This window comes from Penicillium pulvis (assembly GCF_028828015.1).
Source record: "Penicillium pulvis strain IBT 33274 chromosome Unknown contig_23_segment0_segment0, whole genome shotgun sequence".
Classification (NCBI taxonomy): domain Eukaryota; kingdom Fungi; phylum Ascomycota; class Eurotiomycetes; order Eurotiales; family Aspergillaceae; genus Penicillium; species Penicillium pulvis.
The window spans coordinates 3,610,761-3,629,350 of record NW_026643075.1 but is presented as its reverse complement, the minus strand read 5'-3'; the positions used below and the strand labels follow the sequence as shown (position 1 = coordinate 3,629,350).

At 49.6% G+C, this 18,590-nt stretch overlaps 10 protein-coding genes across 10 annotated transcripts; 4 read left to right on the top strand and 6 right to left on the bottom strand.

Annotated features, from left to right (window-relative positions):
* Positions 1-54: 54 nt before the first annotated feature.
* Positions 55-1,489, bottom strand: N7503_005644 (Zn(II)2Cys6 transcription factor domain-containing protein; the record flags this gene model as incomplete). The annotated part of the gene is made up of 3 exons (XM_057065191.1): positions 55-686; positions 769-1,303; positions 1,418-1,489. 3 exons carry the CDS (start codon positions 1,487-1,489, stop codon positions 55-57), a joined length of 1,239 nt encoding a protein of 412 aa, XP_056922934.1.
* Positions 1,490-2,241: 752 nt separating this feature from the next.
* aglA (putative alpha-galactosidase) lies at positions 2,242-3,870 on the top strand (the record flags this gene model as incomplete). Its single annotated transcript, XM_057065190.1, has 1 exon — positions 2,242-3,870. One exon carries the CDS (start codon positions 2,242-2,244, stop codon positions 3,868-3,870), a length of 1,629 nt encoding a protein of 542 aa, XP_056922933.1.
* An 853-nt stretch (positions 3,871-4,723) lies between these two features.
* N7503_005642 (phytanoyl-CoA dioxygenase family protein) lies at positions 4,724-5,653 on the bottom strand (the record flags this gene model as incomplete). The annotated part of the gene is made up of 1 exon (XM_057065189.1): positions 4,724-5,653. One exon carries the CDS (start codon positions 5,651-5,653, stop codon positions 4,724-4,726), a length of 930 nt encoding a protein of 309 aa, XP_056922932.1.
* A 721-nt stretch (positions 5,654-6,374) lies between these two features.
* On the top strand, positions 6,375-8,683 carry N7503_005641 (Het-C domain-containing protein; the record flags this gene model as incomplete). The annotated part of the gene is made up of 4 exons (XM_057065188.1): positions 6,375-6,456; positions 6,506-6,653; positions 6,706-6,864; positions 6,919-8,683. The coding sequence occupies 4 exons, from the start codon at positions 6,375-6,377 to the stop codon at positions 8,681-8,683; spliced, it is 2,154 nt and encodes a 717-aa protein (XP_056922931.1).
* A 242-nt stretch (positions 8,684-8,925) lies between these two features.
* On the bottom strand, positions 8,926-9,540 carry N7503_005640 (uncharacterized protein; the record flags this gene model as incomplete). Its single annotated transcript, XM_057065187.1, has 1 exon — positions 8,926-9,540. One exon carries the CDS (start codon positions 9,538-9,540, stop codon positions 8,926-8,928), a length of 615 nt encoding a protein of 204 aa, XP_056922930.1.
* A 1,085-nt stretch (positions 9,541-10,625) lies between these two features.
* Positions 10,626-11,315, top strand: N7503_005639 (uncharacterized protein; the record flags this gene model as incomplete). The annotated part of the gene is made up of 1 exon (XM_057065186.1): positions 10,626-11,315. One exon carries the CDS (start codon positions 10,626-10,628, stop codon positions 11,313-11,315), a length of 690 nt encoding a protein of 229 aa, XP_056922929.1.
* Positions 11,316-12,099: 784 nt separating this feature from the next.
* On the bottom strand, positions 12,100-13,725 carry N7503_005638 (uncharacterized protein; the record flags this gene model as incomplete). The annotated part of the gene is made up of 1 exon (XM_057065185.1): positions 12,100-13,725. One exon carries the CDS (start codon positions 13,723-13,725, stop codon positions 12,100-12,102), a length of 1,626 nt encoding a protein of 541 aa, XP_056922928.1.
* A 1,177-nt stretch (positions 13,726-14,902) lies between these two features.
* Positions 14,903-16,490, bottom strand: N7503_005637 (uncharacterized protein; the record flags this gene model as incomplete). Its single annotated transcript, XM_057065184.1, has 2 exons — positions 15,751-16,490; positions 14,903-15,688 (listed from the first exon to the last, which is right to left on the bottom strand). Exons 1-2 carry the CDS (start codon positions 16,282-16,284, stop codon positions 14,903-14,905), a joined length of 1,320 nt encoding a protein of 439 aa, XP_056922927.1. The 5' UTR covers positions 16,285-16,490.
* A 300-nt stretch (positions 16,491-16,790) lies between these two features.
* On the top strand, positions 16,791-17,579 carry N7503_005636 (syntaxin family protein; the record flags this gene model as incomplete). Its single annotated transcript, XM_057065183.1, has 1 exon — positions 16,791-17,579. One exon carries the CDS (start codon positions 16,791-16,793, stop codon positions 17,577-17,579), a length of 789 nt encoding a protein of 262 aa, XP_056922926.1.
* Positions 17,580-17,768: 189 nt separating this feature from the next.
* On the bottom strand, positions 17,769-18,292 carry N7503_005635 (uncharacterized protein). The gene is made up of 3 exons (XM_057065182.1): positions 18,157-18,292; positions 17,992-18,104; positions 17,769-17,938 (listed from the first exon to the last, which is right to left on the bottom strand). The coding sequence occupies exons 1-3, from the start codon at positions 18,278-18,280 to the stop codon at positions 17,840-17,842; spliced, it is 336 nt and encodes a 111-aa protein (XP_056922925.1). The 5' UTR covers positions 18,281-18,292; the 3' UTR covers positions 17,769-17,839.
* Between the last annotated feature and the right edge of the window lie 298 nt (positions 18,293-18,590).

The window sequence follows — 18,590 nt, the reverse complement described above, 5'->3', positions numbered from 1 at the left end:
CATGGGCATTGGCATCACAGGCATATATGTTTCAGAGCGATTCGCGACCAGCGCTTATCGCCCCCTCCCAATCCCAAGGACCCGACAGATCCCTGAGACAGCTTCTTCAGGCGTCGCACTGGTCCTGACAACCTGCACGACCTGCGCCACCTGCGCCTCGTCACAACTACCGATCGTCTCGAGCAGAGTTTCCAGAAGCTCCTGCTTCCCCTTGCCTGTCCATGAGCTTGGCATAGCAAAGAGAGGATGCTGCGAGAGTGATTCAGGACTAGAAAATTGTTGTGAACTCGGGCTGTGTGATGGTTGCTGCGACGAATGGACATTTAGTGAATCTGTGTTTGCAGCGAATACACCAATAGATGACGAAGAATATGAGTCCAGATACGGGGGTACGGGCGCAAACTGGTGTGCCTGTCCCCATTGCGGGTTATGTTGATACAATTGAGGCTCGTAGATTCCAGATGAACTCGTATGTGGGGCTGGGGCTGGAGCATAGTCCTGCATGTATGGTGCATTGCCCCAATTTTCCACTGCGTTGCCGCCTTGGTACATCTGTGATGCAGGCATCACATGTATCCCTGAAGCTTGTGGCTGTAAATTCTGCATAGGAATCGAGGCAGGGATCTCGCCCGGTGCAAAAGCCGAGATGCCTCCTTGGCAATGTGCTAGAGTCTCGTCCATGAAATCTTCTCAGGTCAGCTCTGTATAAGATCGCAAAAAGAAACAAACAGTACTAAATGGCAAAAAAAGAAAAGAGAAATGACTTACTAGCTCCAATAAACGCTGCGCTTGTGGTCGTCATATCCTCTGCAATATTCGTCCCAAACGTCGATCCCGGATACACCTGCGCATGACTCGCGGTCCCACTCCCCGTACTACCAGGACTGTTGATAGACATCGATCGCGTCATAGACGAAGAAGGCGACGAGCCATCCCAACTCCCCTCTCTCATATCTGCGACAGCGCCTGCGCCGCCCGCACCAGCTCCCCCCGCATACCCGCCACCCACGCCATCGGACCCTGACCCTGACCTTGACCCTGACCCTGAACCCTTCCCCGACTTCGACGGGCGCGCATACGGCGCACGATCACGGCTCTTACCGCGCTCACTAAGCGCTTTCGGATGGGGTCTTGGTCGCGGACCCTGAGATAACTGGGTACGCAGCTCCGCGACCTCGCGACGTAGTCGGTCAATAACCTCCGCTTGGCCAATATGCTCGCGGTCTTCGGGGGTAGTTAGGTATGTGCATTCGGACTCGATGCCACGAATGATACAGGCGTGACAAGGGATTGAGCGATCGCACTAGACGGAACGAATCAGTATATCGATTGGAATGTGTCTGCGGTCGATCGGGGTGGATCGGTCCGTTGGATTAAGCTCGAGGTTTTCAGGGTCTAAGCTAGGGGGCCGGCATACCTTGACTTTACGCTCGCGACATCTTAGGCATGATTGTTGCGGGCGGATCTTGGTTTTGGAGTCGGGGGGCATTTTCCCTGGAATGGGAGGTTGTTCGAGAAGAGTCCAAAGTTGCGATTGCTGATTTAATGTCCCCCACCAGCCGTTAAACCTCGGCGATCACTTGGATCATCCACTTCTGTGAGGATTTGATTAGATGATCAGCTCAACAACTGGAATCTAACTAGTAGGGATCACTTTTCTTCTTTGCATCGATTAATAAACCTGGTTATGCAAGACCCTTCCCAATAATTTCTTTTTTTCCTCAGGAGAGGCCTCCACCGCTATGCACGATTGCGATGTGATGCATCTAACGGGGACCCCGATCTTCATCTCTACGCATCATTGGTAGGAAGGAATGTTCGGAGATATCCGTGCAGGCATGTTATTCTGCATGTTCAAGGGGCAGCTGTGGCTCAGCTCTTGCACTTGCGCCACTTTGCTGGGTACAGCACTTCAGCTCGTCGCAGATCGATTTCTGGACCCCCCTCAGTCGGAATCTTGAACCCCGATCGAGGTCATATTTGGCTTGATTGACGATCATCGACATCCTTATCAACAATACCACCGTGACAGTCCTCGGTACCACGTTCCCCGCTGCAGGCGATGGTAGCTGCAGATCGTCTACGGAGGTCCGGTGCGGGGAACAAGAGCTTCAACGTCGAAATCTGGGGCTTAAATGCATGGATGATGCCTGAGAACAAAACCGTCACTTTTGCTAATTGGTTGCAAGTATCAATTGCATTGTGAAACTCGAACTCTTTTTCCTGCGAAAGCCTTAGACCATGAGACGACCATCGACCAACTGGGCTATGACAGCAAGCATGGCGAATCTTCTAATGGTTCCACTACTCCCAGTCCAGGCGTCAGTCGGAAACCCTGGTCTTCTCCCGAGTCCTCCAATGGGATTCAATAATTGGGCCCGATTCGAATGCGAGCTCAATGAGACGCTTTTCACAGAAACCGCGCAGTCCATGGTAAGCCGCGGCTTACTTGATGCAGGCTACAATCGCCTCAATCTTGATGATTGCTGGATGTCAACTGCCCGTTCCGACAATGGTTCCCTGCAGTGGAACACTACCAAGTTCCCCAATGGTATCCCCTGGCTAGCAAACTATGCCCAGGAACGCGGGTTTCACCTGGGAATCTACGAAGATGCAGGCAATGAGACCTGTGGTGGCTATCCAGGCTCATTTCAACATGAGGAGCAAGATGCTGAGACGTTTGCCAGCTGGGGCATTGACTACCTCAAGCTAGACGGGTGCAATGTTTACGCCGAGGATGGAAAGCCTCTGCGAGACGAATACAAGTCTATTTATAGCAAGTGGCACAAGATCCTGAGCGGCATGTCAGAGCCACTGATCTTCTCCGAGTCTGCGCCTGCATATTTCTGCACCAGTGAAACTGAGTGGGCCAGAGTCATGGACTGGGTCCCTTTTAATGGGGAGCTGGCGCGCCATTCGGATGATGTTCTTGTTTATGTCGGTGAAGGCAGTGCTTGGGATAGTATCATGGTGAACTACGAGTATCAGATTCAGTTGGTACGCTACCAGCAGCCGGGCTATTATAATGATCCCGATTTCCTGATCCCAGATCACTCGGGTCTGACGGAGGACGAGAAGAAATCCCATTTTGCACTTTGGGCGTCGTTCGGGGCACCGCTTATTATCAGTGCTTATATTCCCGCTCTTCCGGAGGAGGTCATTACCTTCCTTAAGAATAAGGATCTAATCGCTGTGGATCAGGACCCGCTAGCTGAGCAGGCTGCTTTGGTTACCCGTGGCGCCAATTTCGATGTCCTTACCCGCTCATTGGCAAACGGTGATAGACTTCTTACCGTGTTGAATCGTGGAAACAATACTGAGAAAATCACGATCCCGGTTTCGCAGCTTGGCCTGGATTCCAGTTGCCAGTACCGTGCCCGTGATCTGTGGACTGGCACTGTTAAAACAATTCATGGCTCTGTGGAGGTTACTCTTGACTCTCACGCTACTAGTGTCCATCGCATCACACCACCGCGCGGATGCACAAAGACTACTCCAACTGGTATGATCTTTAACACGGCATCTGAGAAGTGTTTGACCGCTTCTTCGAGCACTGTCACATTCAAGGCCTGTGATGCAGCCGATTCGCAAGTCTGGTCTGTCTCTGGATCCGGTAGCCAACTTACTCTGAGCCCATTGTCGGATACAGCAAAGTGTCTTGCGGCCAAGGATGGGTCTATCTCACTTATGGCATGTAAAGCTGGCTCTGGGACTAGCTGGTCTCATTTCATTACGGGTCATTTGAAGAGTGCTGGTGGAGACTGCTTGATTGATTCTTCAGGGGCTAGTCTAGAAAAATGTGATCAAAGTGTTGCTGGGCAGATGATGGGTTTGCCAAGTGGTGTGAAGCTGGTTGCTGGTACTGACTGATAGCATAGCATGAGATATTGGGCTAGAAGGTAGATTATAAATACTATATCATGTCGGTATTCTTTTCATCATCGTCAATTCCAAGCTATGGGCATGGCCAGAAAAGCAGTAGATTTCAAATCCAAGTAATCCTTCCAAGAATCGAACGTGGGATCTTCGGAAACCTATGTCCTCGTTGTAACACTGAAAATCTTCATTTGTATACAAAGTCAAAAACATTACAGGATTCCCAGATTGCAGACCTAGCCACAACCTTTAAAGCCCTGATATAGAGCAAATCTCACCAAACAATAGCAGATATAGATGAAAGAGAACATTGTCTATCTATGTATTCAAAATCAACTCAAAACACCCACGGGACGGGGGTCAATATCCCCTAAACCCTCTAAAGTCCCTGGATTTGTTAGCCCTGTTCCTTTATGTTTTATTTTTTTTAGAGGAAAGTAAGCAAGCCCCCACAGATGGCCTAGTGGTGATTAGTATCAAGTCAGGTGATTCTGACGCGATCCATAACCCTAACTGTCTGGCGGACCAACATGGTAGTGAGTGGCGAAGGATCCCCTGGCTCATACGTTGCCCACATGAGTGGTCTAGGTGAAGTTGGAGGTCACCTGGCTCATGTGCCCAACGCGGGTATTTGCTTTTTGCTTCTTTGATATTTTGACACTATTCAGACTTTGCCTTGTTGGTCTTTCCAAATACCTTTTTGTCACTTTGTAGCTTTACGCATGTCTGCCATTACACAGTCCACCCGCGTTATCGTCGGTTACCATTCATCTCTTGATGCAAAGAATAAGTTTCGAGGCAAGAATGTACATGCAATCTCAAGAGTATACAAGAACACAAGGTCATCCTATCCCTGCAACGAATACCCAATTCCCTCCCCAGTCCCCATCGCCACCAAATTAGCCCTCATCTTCTCCGGCCTCTCCCCAATCCCAAAAGCAGCATCATCCCGGTGCACCCAGGCCCCAACCCCGTGCTGCAACACCGCAGTAGCCCGTACCTTCTTCTTCTCATCATCTCCATCAGCTTTAACCCCTAAACTTCCATGCAGTGTCAATCTCGTTTCCTCCGCCCCCTCATCCTTCCCCTTATAGACACCCCGATGCAAGATATTACTATCATAAAACACCGCATCACCAGGCTGCAACTGCACAACCAACTGATCCGGCAGAGAGGGCTCGTAAGGCTTCGCATTACGCTCGATATCCGTACGCGCCCGTCGATGAGAACCCGGTATGACAATCAGCGACGCATCAGGACATAACGCAAGATTGTATTGCGCATGCGACTGTCTTCCACCGGGTGACTTCGCAGCTAGCTGTGCAAGCTCTTCTTCGGCCGTAGCAGTCTCAGGAATATCATCTCTGTGCCAGCGGAGTTCGAAATCCTTTGTTTCTGGCGCCACGAGTAGATTGAATAGTTCCATGACGAGCGGTTCGGTATCAGCGGAGCTGGAGACGCCGACGAGTTCCTCGACTACTTTCAGGATTGATTCGGAGAAGTAGCACTTCGCGAATGATTGTCTATGCTCCATTTCTGGGTGTAGGAGGTGCTGGACGCCCCAGATTCCGCCCTCTGAGGCTGGGGGTGGGGTGGTGGGCCATGGGGGGAATTGTTTGGGGACGGTGCGGAAATGGGGCCAGCCGCCGGTGCGGGTTTTGGTTGTGACTTCGGTTGCGATGGTGCGGTAATGGGTTATTTCGGCTGGCGTGAGGAGGTTGCGAATGACGACGAAGCCGTCGCGTTGGAGCGCGTCGAGGTGGGGTGTTGAAGACATTTTGGAGGTTTGTGGAAGGTGGTTTGAGGTTCCTGGATTGTTGTTTTATAGAAATCGAATGTGTGGGGTCATTCTTATCGCTGCGGGGTATTCGATGCTACCTACTACAGTGACATTATTCGTTTCTATTCCCACTTTTATCGATGCTACTGTGGATCCACAATGCGACTCTCTGCAAACCATGTGGCTATCAATAATAATGTTCTTAGATCGGAGTCAATTCAATTTCCGAGTGGATACTGTAGCTGGTTCTTGCTACCCCGCGATATCAGCATGTTGCACTTACTAGGGTCACACTCACCTCGAATCTATATGCTCTTTATATAACATGGGAGCTAACCCGACCTATCGGTACAGCACATGGTAGAACCTCGGAACCGTGGATCGTAAGATTGTTCATATCTATACCAACTGGCAACGGGTAAACCCGGGACAACAATCCAGCTTCAACAGTGAAAAGCGTACAGTAAGCACAAGGTATGCTTTTCAAAGGAGATATGGGTGCCAAGTATACCTCAGGTATCCACACCGTGATTGGGCCACGATGGACGTCATCGCGATCTACGGTCTGATTGCCAAGATCGAGCTGAGACACAGCCTCTGTGCGATTCTCTTCTTTCTTTGAGCTAGCAAACCCAACTCTTGGGACACCAACCTTGTAAAGTGAGGAAATCTGCAAGGACTAACTACATTACAATCCAAGTCTCCGCCAAGCCTTACCATGCCTCTCCTTCAAACGGGCATCCCCATCCTGGTCGTGTGCCTGGCGCTACTGCCACAGGTCCACGCTTTCGGTGCTGGCAGTAGGTATTCAAATACACGCTTTGCCATCGATTACTAACAATTCTCCAGATATCGCATCTATTTCCGCCGTCGAGGGCAAGAACTGGCGCCATGGCGATATCGAAGATGTTCTCAAAACGATCGCATGCATCGCGGGGCACAAATGGACCTCTACCATGATCAAGCGCGTGTATTTCGGAAACTGGTTACGCGATTAGTGAGTTTGTGTGGGAGAGCTGTCAACCCGAGCCCCACTAACAGTGGCGCAGTTCGCAAGCAATGGATGTCGGGACCCTGAAAAACCTCCAGGCCGAAACTATCCGCATCTTGGTGTGGGTCCTCTCGTTCCTGAGCTTCGGTTATGCGACGGGGGAATTTGAGGTCACGTCGGAGCGTCTTGGTGTTTACCGTCCTGAGGAGCATATCGAGTAAGTGGGTCCTGGCTGAGTACAGTACCAAGGACCTGCGCTAACTCTCTCCAGCAATCCCAAGGACTACGCTGATAACGAAGATGCGCGCCAGTATGACGAGCGTCTGCGAGGGCCGATTCGTCAGGTGGAGCTGGATATTGATATGGAAACTGGCATGAAGAACTACATCGCGAATGAGAAAGGTGATTGGGCAACCAGTGCTGCCTATGTCAAGTACAGCTTGAGTCGCAGCATCCACTACGGGCGCATGTATACCCATGGTGGTGAGCGCAAGGGTAATGAAGAGGATCTCTGTGAGGCGCTGCGGTGTCTTGGACAGGGTCTTCACACACTTGAAGATTTTGCAGCGCACACTAACTACTGTGAGCTGGCTCTACGAGAGATGGGCTTTCATAACGTCTTTACACACACCGGTACAGCTACCCAGATCAATGTCCGTGGGCATCATATCTTTCCGCTGGTGACTGGAACCTTTGGCATGGTCGACTTCTTCCACTCTGTCTTGGGTGAGGCTACCGATCACTTCACCCAGTCAGAGGTCAATGAGATGGATATTGCCCTTGGTGATGCAGAGAACAATGCCCATTCCAACAACTCCCTCAATGCTCTTACCGGACTGCTTGGCAAGGTTCCAGGAACCAGAGATCTAGTCCACGAGGCTGAGCATTTGAGACAGCTCTCAGATGCACAGGAAGTAACCAACCGCTCCCGAGGCTCACATATGGGCTATGCGCAAACAAACGACTACCGTGGTATGGACGAACAATCTCGCGCCGGTCCATCGCCCGGGCCCGGTCTCCAGGGCATGCCTGATTTCAACGCACAAGAGACGGTAAAAAAGATTTACCCAATCCTCGCCTTCCGAGACAAAGTTGTCCGGAAGTTAAACTCGGTCATTGAAAAGGTGCCCGGCCTGGAAGCGATCATGGAAAAGATCTCCGAAACACTGACCGTGTTCATCATGTCTTTGCTTGCACCATTCGTGCGTCCTCTCATCAACGCCGCCTCAAAGTCTCTGCAGACAGGTTCCTCGGGTGTCGTGGCCGCCTCTGGCAAGCACCAGTTCGAACCCTGGACCGATCCCCACTGCACTGATCCCACTCACTCCCTTCTCTCTAAAGACCACTTCGCAAACATCTTGAACGAGCCCGCTGGTCAGGTCGCCTCCGTTATCGTGAAGTACATTGCCCCCCGGGTACTCTACGCCTGGCAGCACATCAACATTCCAGAGCACGAGGTGCTGGATGATTGCATGCGTATCTTCCATCACCCGACCTTCCGAGACATGAACAACGAAGCCCACCGCACGATGTTCGAAGCCGTGCAGAATTGGGTCCATTCCCGTCCAGACCGTGGTTCCAACCTGAACGACGTTCTCAGTTCTGAAGGAGTCAGAGCAGGTCGCAACACCGGCGGTGTTCCGCACACTCATGGCGGCGGTGGTGGCGGGTTTGCTGCGCTTGGTTCCCACGGCCATGGCCAGAGTCAGGGCCATAATCAGGGCCAGAGTCATTCCTCAGGTGGATTTGGTGGATTGACCTCATTTTTCTCGCAGCAGCAGCATTCTTCAAGCTCACAGCAGTCCCACGGTTCATCTGGTATGCCTTGGGATAAGCTCTCTCACCTTCCTATTCCTGGTATGTCCAATTTGAATAAGCTGGAAAGTACCTTTTCCAATTTCATTCCAGGAGGTCTGTCACATGGCTCCAGAGGGCTGGAAGATGAGACTGGCAATGGGACTGGGATGCACCAGGAACAGCAATATCATGAGCACAGCTCTGATGGCCGTTCCGGATACCATGGCGGAGGATATTGATGATCAACTACGATCAAAAGTTGAAGCCTTATCGTTGATAATTTGCAATACTTGTCTATCCGATCAATTTTATGAGTCCATGATCACGATGGTTTATTACACCCCAACCCTTACTGACGGTAAATTGGGCGCCGAAAAAGTCTACTTTTGACGCCTATACGAATGATAGAGTTGGTTGAGGTGTTGATTGGATTATTAAGATTTTCTATATTTCATGTTCAATTACACATCACCTTTTATCGTCAACCATGACCATCGAAACCTCGAATGGTCTCAATATCAAAGCGCATATGAAGAAAATGCTTCGGTCTCGTCCGAAGCGAGTAAGTGACAATTCTGGAAATCTTCCTCGTACCTCTCTCAAAAGCCCCAAGTACCAAATAAGCCACTACCTTCCCAATCCTCGTGCCCAGTATAGCATCGTACTCTGGTGACTCATAATTCCAAATCCGCTGGTCCCAATCTGGTAATTGACCATGGATGTAGGAGCGCGTTGTGGTCCGAGGGGGAGTGTATAGTTGTCCTTGAACCAACTCCCTAGTCCCTGTGTTCACAACATTGTTCACGTAGACATGGCGTAGAGCATCGATATGAAAGAAGTGTTCGTAAATAGCCTGAGTCACGGCAGAGACTGGGGCCACTGGGGGGATTTCGTCAGCAAAATGGGTCCGATCAATCTGGTTTATCACAACTATTCCTGGTCCTGTTGTCCCATTCCAGTAGATGTATGGAGAGAGAAGGGTGTAGTCTCGGTATGACATTGGGGGATCATTTAGCTCTGGAATTTCTTGGATGAGGTGTGTTGACATAGATCCCTCCGTGGTTGAATAGTTCCATGTTACGCCTGAAGGGTGCATAGTGCGGAGGTAGGAAAATGTAAGTTCGGATCGATGGATGTAGCATCCAGGCTCGTTTGGATTGGCGATCCATCGTCGGCGTTGTGCTCCCTGGGTTTGACATCTAGCAAAATGAGATTCCCAGGGGGTCTGACGATGTGTTGAGGAGCGGGTAGCCATAGATGGTTTGAAGTGGTAAAAATAGGGATTCGAGAGTAATTTCAGCGGTTGATCCTTGAATACCAGATGTCGGTTGATTTGGGCGTTATATACCTGGGATGCGAATGAATTTGTGTGATCTAAGTCAGATTCAAGTCATTTAATTGAATGGTTGCTCATTCACCCTCTCTGCTCTTAACAAAACAATAATACTAAGTTAAGACTAAAAGGTGAATGGCTGCAGTTACACTTAACTTACTCTATCTTGTAAGATATTTAATTGGCTTTTAAGCTCCAGTGTACAAGGGAAACTCTGTCACTCCAATTGCTCTATTATATGCATGTGGCACGCAGTGAATGATAGACTGTATCCTCAATTCATTCCATGATTGTTCTTGAGATGAATAGTCTTATTGACTTATCTCATCTCCTTCCATCTCACAAAGCCTGACCTCCTTTCCTCCATGCCACTCATATCTATGCGACATTTCTACACGCTATCTCCAGGTTACTTGAGCTGTCCACAATCGTTCCTTTCTACCACAAACCAGCACAAGAACTTGAAATTCCTATCACGGTTTCAATATCTAACTACCTGCTGCTTGGTACAGATTGAATCTCCGTGTTGGCTGCTCTGCATCGCTAACAACTTATCGTTGTAGCCTCTCGAAAGCTTGCCTTGTGAGAGCAGTGGCTCTTCGTCACAACCCAGCACGCCGAACAGACTCCAATCCCAAGCCCCTCTGTGAGAACCATTCTCTCCTTAGTCGAAGTTCTCACACTGCCGAACAAATCTCCAAAACACCAAGTCTCTACAGTCTCTAGTGTTCACCGTGAATTCGAGAAAGACACCGGCTCGAGCTTGTCTCCGTACTCACAACGCCTAGTCAGGCCCCTCCGGGAAACACTCCTATCAAGCAGGTAGCATTTCAACTCGTCAATAAGTAATGGCACACGACATCCTAAGGGAGGCCTCCTGGCTCGGTGCCATAGGAGCAAAAGTAACCCGATGGATCGCCGATCCCAACGAACCTGGCTGTCCCATCCCAAGAAACACACTAGCTTTCGAAGAGATTGAAGGAAACACCACCAAATTCGAGCGAACCACAAACATCGACATCAACCTCGCCGGACACACTCTCCTCTTACCACCAGGTGTAGCCGCTCCCCCAGGTACAGGAAGAGAAGGATACGTGTACTACTCAATGCGATTCGGCAGAGACCAATGGAGCGGATTCTTTGCACCCGGTATCCTTGTTATCCAAAGCATGCGCCGAATCATACCTGGCACTCCACGTCCCTCCGAAATTGCCTTGACTCTTTACGCGAAGGAGCACGGCCGACTTGATAACCTGCGATACGTTTTTGCCACGACTATCATCAATGGACAGACAAAACACTTTATTTCGCATGATCTTTATTCGTCTTGGCCGGGTACTGGGGACCCGCAGTGCTGGGAGTATGGGTCGAAGGAGTATGAAGAGATTATGGGGACTCGGATCGGACGGACGGTGGCTTATCTTGTGTTGGGTGGCTTTGAACGGGGGACGCGCCGCATTGTGCGGATTATTACTTACAATAAGGCTGATGAGTTGGATATTCGTTTCGATATTCGGCCAATTACCAAGCCCAAGTGAGCTGTTAAGTTTTTCCTGAGGTCCTTGTTATGGAGGAGCTGGTTCGCCCTGGTTCCTGTTAACATATATCTCCGAGGAATCTTCACTCTGGAAATGCTGGGCAGAGAGCCCCCTCAGCCAAATGGTTACCTGGCATGTACGAAGACAAAAACCTACCTAGATAGATACCTAGAATTGAGAACTACTAGTTAGCATCGACAACAAATAAAGAAACTAATATACTACGCTTTATCCCATTGCAGTTCATTTGCCTGGACTAATCGAGACAGTGGAAAAGTTTTTAGGATTATGTAACACTAAATGGAATCTCCTTCAACAAGCCCAGCCGGGCTAGCTCAATCGGTAGAGCGTGAGACTCTTAATCTCAAGGTTGCGGGTTCGACCCCCGCGTTCGGTTCTTTTTGTTTTTGTTTCCCCTTTTGTTTTTGTTTCCCCCAGCAATAGAATATACCACAAATATTCGAGACTGGGATAAGTCTCTTTTTTCCTGCACATGCGCATGAGAACTGAAAGCCTCGCTGCGAAAACTCCAGACTAATTTGTAGAGCATGAAACATCACAGAGCCCAAGGTGGGGGAATGGTGGGGGAACCCCTCCTACACACAGCCGTTGCACATTTAGGCGCTATCGACCACCAGCTTTCTAGCTCAAGGCTGAAATAGGTGGCATTTCTGAAAATAGCTCAACTAACCAAATTAGACCATAACCAGTGCTTTTGACCACACTGCTTGCATGCAACAGTAATAGCATGGTTTCATGATTGGCTCTCAACAGCCCCTGTCATCTAGCTCCACAACCGTCCCTTGAACCAAATAGCAGCTCCAATTGCCGCACATGTCCCCAAGAATTTGAAAGTATCCTGTGTCAAAAGAGGCCATCCATTCTCATGACGTCTGTCGGCCAGTTCGGTCCGAAAGCCTTGCTCCTGACACGAACGCTGCAGTAGTGTTGCAGCTTGCGGCCCGTAGGTCATTTTAATGACATCGAATAGATTGATTCTCAGTTCCCCACGTTCCAGACGTAGATCTGTGCCTGGGCAGTTCATATAGAGGTCTGAGCGGCCATAGCCAGCGGCTAGAATCTGCTGTAAGGGAAATAGACCAATCATAGTTGTTTCTTCCGAGTAGCGTTTGATGAATTTGGTTGCGCGATTGAATATCCGACATTCTGCCGTGTCGTCGAGGAAGATGATGAGCTTTTCACCATGGGATTCTTGTGCGTTCTCATTTGTTGGAGATTGGGGTTTCAGGGCATATCTTACGGCCTCGAAAACATACATCAATTTTCCGAGGTCTGTACCATCCGCTGGTTGTTCCCCTGCTTCGAGGTGGGTGAGGAACTCTCCCCATTGGGCAGAGTCAGTCCCCTGTGTCTGTAAGGCAAGTAAGAGTTCCTCTAGAGAGGGAACGATGCCAGATAGAGATCTCTCCTGGAGTAGTTCCACTGCCGCTCCCGTAGAAGAGGCGAGGTTCACTTTGATATCACCAATTCCCCGATCCATTAACATTTTATAAATGGTAGACACCATTATGTTTTGGAGTTGACTCCGCCTCCTCTTGATAGCAGCCATCCATTCTTGAACATATCTCATCGTAACCAGCTTTTTGTTGAAGAGCTCCCAGACAGTCCAGTAGTACTGGAAATCGGGGACGTCGAGGCTGACACTAATTGCAGTGTGGCTACTGCAGCCTCCAAAAAGTGCGGCAGCATCTGCAATACCAGACGAAAGTCGGGCGATAGTCTCTAGCTCATACAGAGTCGGCTCTTCGTTTTCGGGTACCTTGGGGATAACGCATTCGTCACCTTGGCCATGGCCTGGGGACATTGCCAAGGCTGCCTTGGAACCCAAACACATGCCGGAATTAATGTGAATGCTCCTGAACCGAACAGGAGAGGGACCTTTCAAAAGCCTGGGTTTGATTGCTGAGAAACGTGCGTTGAAGTATTGGGTTGATTTGACGCCATTGCCGAATTGGAGCTGGACCTCATTGAAAACTTCTGACATGTTGAAGCACTGGTTCTCATCCGACATCTGTGGACTACAGATAAAAGCAGACTTTCCAATATTAATAACCGGATTGATCCCCGGGGCGACTCTCTGAAGAAGACGTTCCAGAGTCTCAATGGCAGTAGTACCTTTCCGCATATGTTTCTTTAGGTGTGCATCCTCAATTGCATCGATGGAATTGAGGAGCCTATAGCTCATAGCTCCAGGAAGAACCTGGGGATGTTCGATTTCATCACAGAGAGTGTGTTGAGCGACGATAGCTGGCCCAACTTCATCGCAATGAACAACAGATAGTACTTTTTCTGAGGAGAGGTCGAGACTAGGACTAGGGGGTTCGAGAGCAAGAGGCTTGCCAGCAGGTTTGCCATTCTCACGGAAAGCAGCGTATAGGATTTGGAACATGATCGAATTTTCAATTGAGAAGAGTACGTTGATACCTAAAGAAGCCTGCGTGAGACACCACGCCCTTTATATACGGGGATTTCATGCCAGCTAAACGTGTTGTGCCACCTCAGAGTAGATACAGTTCTTGGTTACGACAGGTACGTCTTGTTCGGTTAATATTGCAAACTTACGGTAATTGGCTTTCCATGCGGAGGGTTTCTCATGCTTAATTGGATCGTTGTATGTCACCACCATAGAGTGGATAAATACCTCAGACTAATGTGCGTGAAATGTGATAACTGTACGTTTCGTGGCCAGGGTCTGGACCGATGATGCCACTTTTTCTTACACTTACTAACCACACTTGGGTACTTGCATAAGAATGATCCTATAAATGAAGCGGGGGTTAGCAGGGATTAAGAAGCTAACCCCTCTGCTGTTAGCGTTGTTTCGGTGCTTTTGCCTGACTGTCAAGCTGCGTAAGTCATGCATGAAAATCATCTTTTCCTTGGATTTGCTTTCAGTTGGTACGTAATGGATAAGTTCATGTTGAATAATTAGAGATTTTCAGCTGTTTTACGAAATTGAATTTGTCTTTGGAATCCATGGATGTAATCATTGATTTTTCCTCCATCAAGGAGTGACGAATACTAAACATTAATCCTCTTCTGGATAAACTTAATCCAGTTCATCTGACTTTCAGCTTCTGCCTCATACTCTTGAGGACTTATTATATTTGATCATATGTTCACCATCCCATGATAATCCTGAATCGCTTTGTCAGCCAGTTCCTGCGTTGCATCTACCGTCTAAACTGACATTAAGCCCAGATCATGCAGATGGGGGTCCTTCGCTGTGTTCTATGGTGATCATTGTACGGATATTATTGAATACCATTCCAACGTTATTAGAGAACAGATTCTGCATTGAGATATACTAGATCGTTGCTAGTCAATGATATCCAACTAGACAAGTAGGGCAAGAACATGGGAGGTCAATATACCCAAGTCATGTACCCATAAGTACCGTCTATGCTATTATTAGAAGAATGAAATCCGTCCAGATCCGACCCAGCCCGATCATCAGTCATGTACCTATAAGTGTAACAAAAGACACTTAAAGTCCCGAAACTCCCTGTTCAACCTCCGAAAAGAAAAAAAAAATGCAACGCTTATAAAAACATCCAGGCGAAACCTTATAGTTTGGTTCCCTCGCGTCCACTATCGCTGGGCCGTCTAGGTCGGAGTGGACCTAGGGAAGGACCAGCAACATTGCCAGGACCAGGTGCAGACGCTAACTGAGACCGAGTTTCGTTTCCGGTACTCGCGTTGGGACGGACGCCTCCTGCCCTTGTACCGTTGTGAAGCCGAGGGTTCATCAGCCATTGGACTTGCATGCGAATGCTATTCACTGCGGCATTCGTGTGTGCCATGTCTTCTTTGATTCGAAGACACTCGTTCATAATAGTCATGCTAGCTCTGGCATCAAGGTCCGTAAGGGCATGAGACATCTGGCTGACTTCCTCACGCAGGGACTCGTGGAGAGAAAGCAGGTATGTGGTGGCGTTGGATGAGAAGACATTCGATGTACGGTCGGCGGGTTCTTCTGTTTCATCGGCAAAACTTGTACCATTGCGATCGCCAATGCGTGATGACTCCACCAGGGTGGTTCGAATATTGGCCATGCCGTCCTCGAAGATCTCGTTCCGTTGTTGCAGGTGTCGCATTGTGAGCTCGAGAGAGTTCAATCGAGTATTTTGTGCCTCGAAGTATGGGCCTATCGCGACAAGCGGACACTGCTGCTCGTGCGTTGCTATCTCGGCCCGTCGAATCTTGGTCGGGCACCCATATTTGGCGGCAGCGCAAGAGCTAATAACCTCGGGGCATGCTTCAATATGGGCTTTCAGAGTACGTTGTAAAACACTAGTCCCACAACCAATACAGGTTGTCTCCAGGCTGGGACATAGCTCCTTGTCGTGTTCCTATCATGCCTCAAGTTAGTACCAACTTCTTGAGGTATGTTCAGACCATTTGAAAAACGAACCTCGTAGTCTTGCTCCATCACATCCTCTTCACATCGCGAGCACCGGCAGTAGCTATGTCTGCATCTATTTTCCGCCTGCAGATCCTTTCTCCGTGTCTTCTTATCGCACGATTCATCCGGGCATTGTATCAACCGATACCCACAGTACTTGTCCACATGCGACTGGACATGACCTCTCGGAACAAGCTCCTGACAACCTTCTCCAGCCAGTGGACATCGTACTTGAATTTCGTCGCACATGTTGATCAGTAGGCGGGGCACGCTCATCGATACCTGACTGGTGGGGGTTCGGCATGACGGACACGGGAACTCGTCTGACTCGGCCGAGCGGAAAGTGGTGATGGCCGATCGCAGACATTTCTCACAGAAAACATGATCGCATTGTAGGCGCACAGGTTGGACGAAGGGGCAGTGGCAGATCGGGCACATCAAGTGGGAGTCGTAGCTGGAGACGAATTCGAGAGCGCGCAGGTCGACTTGGTCTTCGGTGTCGCAGTCGGCATCAAGGGCCAAAAAATCCTGTAGATCCATCATGGTTTCGTCTTTCGCCTGCGAAGGCTCAGGGTTTAAGTTGATGCTTGTTCTGCAGGGCAGTGCGGAGGCGGGTCTAAATGCAGGTGAACGACAAGTTCGGATCTAGATACCGAGGTTGAACAGAGGGCACAAGGGATCCATGAGAGAGGCACCGGGCCGTAGGGTATTCACCCGATATTTGACATGCAAGTAAAGCGAGCAGCGGCTTAGCAACAGCGCCCTTTCAAGGGAGTGTGAAGAAGAAGAATGCGCAAGGTGGGATTTGAATTATTGCGGGGAGAGCAGTAGGGGCGAAAGGCGGAAAGCGGCTGAGCGCAGACCCGTGAGATCGTCGTTGGTGCCTTCACCTTCCCAACCCATAACATCAATCATCCACCCCACGATTTCTCCCGATACTGATCGGCTGGTCTCCAGCAGTTTCCACAACTGAGCCTCTTCTATTTCGACTCATCAATCCAGCTCCCTGAGCGGGAACCCAACATCCCGTCTAGACTCCTTAGACCACAATGGCGAACCCATCCCAGCTCTTCCTCCTCGCCGACCACATCAAACTCTCTCTTCTGGAGCGACAACGCGCCATTTCTCTCGACTTAGAACCCAACGCCCAAGATGGCGAGATCTCTCGTTCCCTCGAGTCCCTTCAAGAAGGCATCCAAGCCGTCGAAGCCGAGCAGGCCCGGCTAGCGGATTCGCACGACAGTACTGGCGCCGCAGCGCTAAAGGACCAACTGATTCCTCTGCACGAGCAATATCGCGACCTTGCATCACAATTTTACGGCGAATCGGCGCAGGCGTCGAATTCCGTAACCCCCGACCTTAAGCAGCCCGTTCCCCAACATCCGCCGTCTAAGTCCGTGCGGTTCATGGATAACTCCGCCGCCGCGGCAGCCATCCAGGAAGAGATTGACGACGAGGAGAATCGCAACCGACAGAATCTCTTCCGTCCGTATCGTGATCAGCCCTCGCCGCCAGGTCCTGACATGTCGAACATGGACAATGAACAAATTTACTTGCATCACGACCAAGTCATGCGTGATCAGGATGACCAGCTTGACCGATTGGGCGAGTCCATCGGAAGACAACACCAACTGAGTATCCAGATTGGGGATGAACTTGATGGTCATGTCGCGCTGTTAGATGGTATGGATGGCGACGTGGAACGGCATCAGGGCCGACTGGATACTGCGCGCCGACGGCTGGACCGGTTCCGGCGCAAGGCGGGTGAGAACTGGAGTATGATGACCATCATAGGGTTGATTATTGTTTTGGTTATCTTGATTGTCATATTGAAATAGGCTTCAGCTCTTTGCTCTGCTCTGGCTTTCTGTTACAAGCGGGCGTTTTGGATTTGATAGGATCGACCACTCTGGCGTTTATGATTATCTACGACGTTAAACCGAGTCCCGCTCTAGACTCTGTTATTTGCTTTCCGTTCTACCTCTATAAGCAAGCGTATCCAAGGTTCCTCTTGAAGAAATTTATAAGATGAATGCATTATCAAGTTTCTCATAGATGCTCCTAGACGCCATCAACAGGTTCGACTGTGTTCATCCGATCAAGATGACTTTGCTGCCTCTCTGCCCTTTTTTAATTGCTCCTGCATCTGTTGGAAGTCCTTGTCATCAGCATCGAGATCACCTCGATCCGCCTTGACCTGTACAGCGAGTTAGTACTGATAATGATAAAGAAAAAAGAAGAGCCTCGTACATCAGCTTCACTGTTGCTCGCCAGAACTTCCGTCCACTTTGCCGTACCATCCTGAGCCTTCTTTACGTGAATATGCTTTTCGGACTCGTAGTGATGCGCAAGGTTGTCGCGGTCTGGGTCACTAGTTAGCTCGTTTAATCTTGATTGATGGAATAGATGACTGACTGTGATCGTTTTCCTTCAGGCCTCTCTGCATGGCTGTCGTGTGGAATGCCGAGGTTGCCGGGATCGCATAGCTGGACTGCACAAGGCGACCGGAGCTCATGCGGAGCGAAGTAAGGAAAGACATCTTGGTAATGTGAATATGGTAGGATGTTTGAAGAGAAGTATGTCGTCTGCGTATGAGTTCTGCAGAAAAGGTATTGGGATTGTAGGTCTTTTGATGAAGGGGAAGAGAGTAAAGGAAGAAAGAAGAAACCCCGCGTCATTATACGAGACAGGGAAGCTATGATTGCTCGCCAATTAGTTACCCTTGATTCGATCCCTGGTAACCGTGCTTGCAGTCCCGCATATGACGTCAGCGATACCTCAACATAGAGTGGGCGGGAATGAGTATCCGGTGGAGAAGGCCGAGCGACAGAAATAGGTTTTTATTCAAT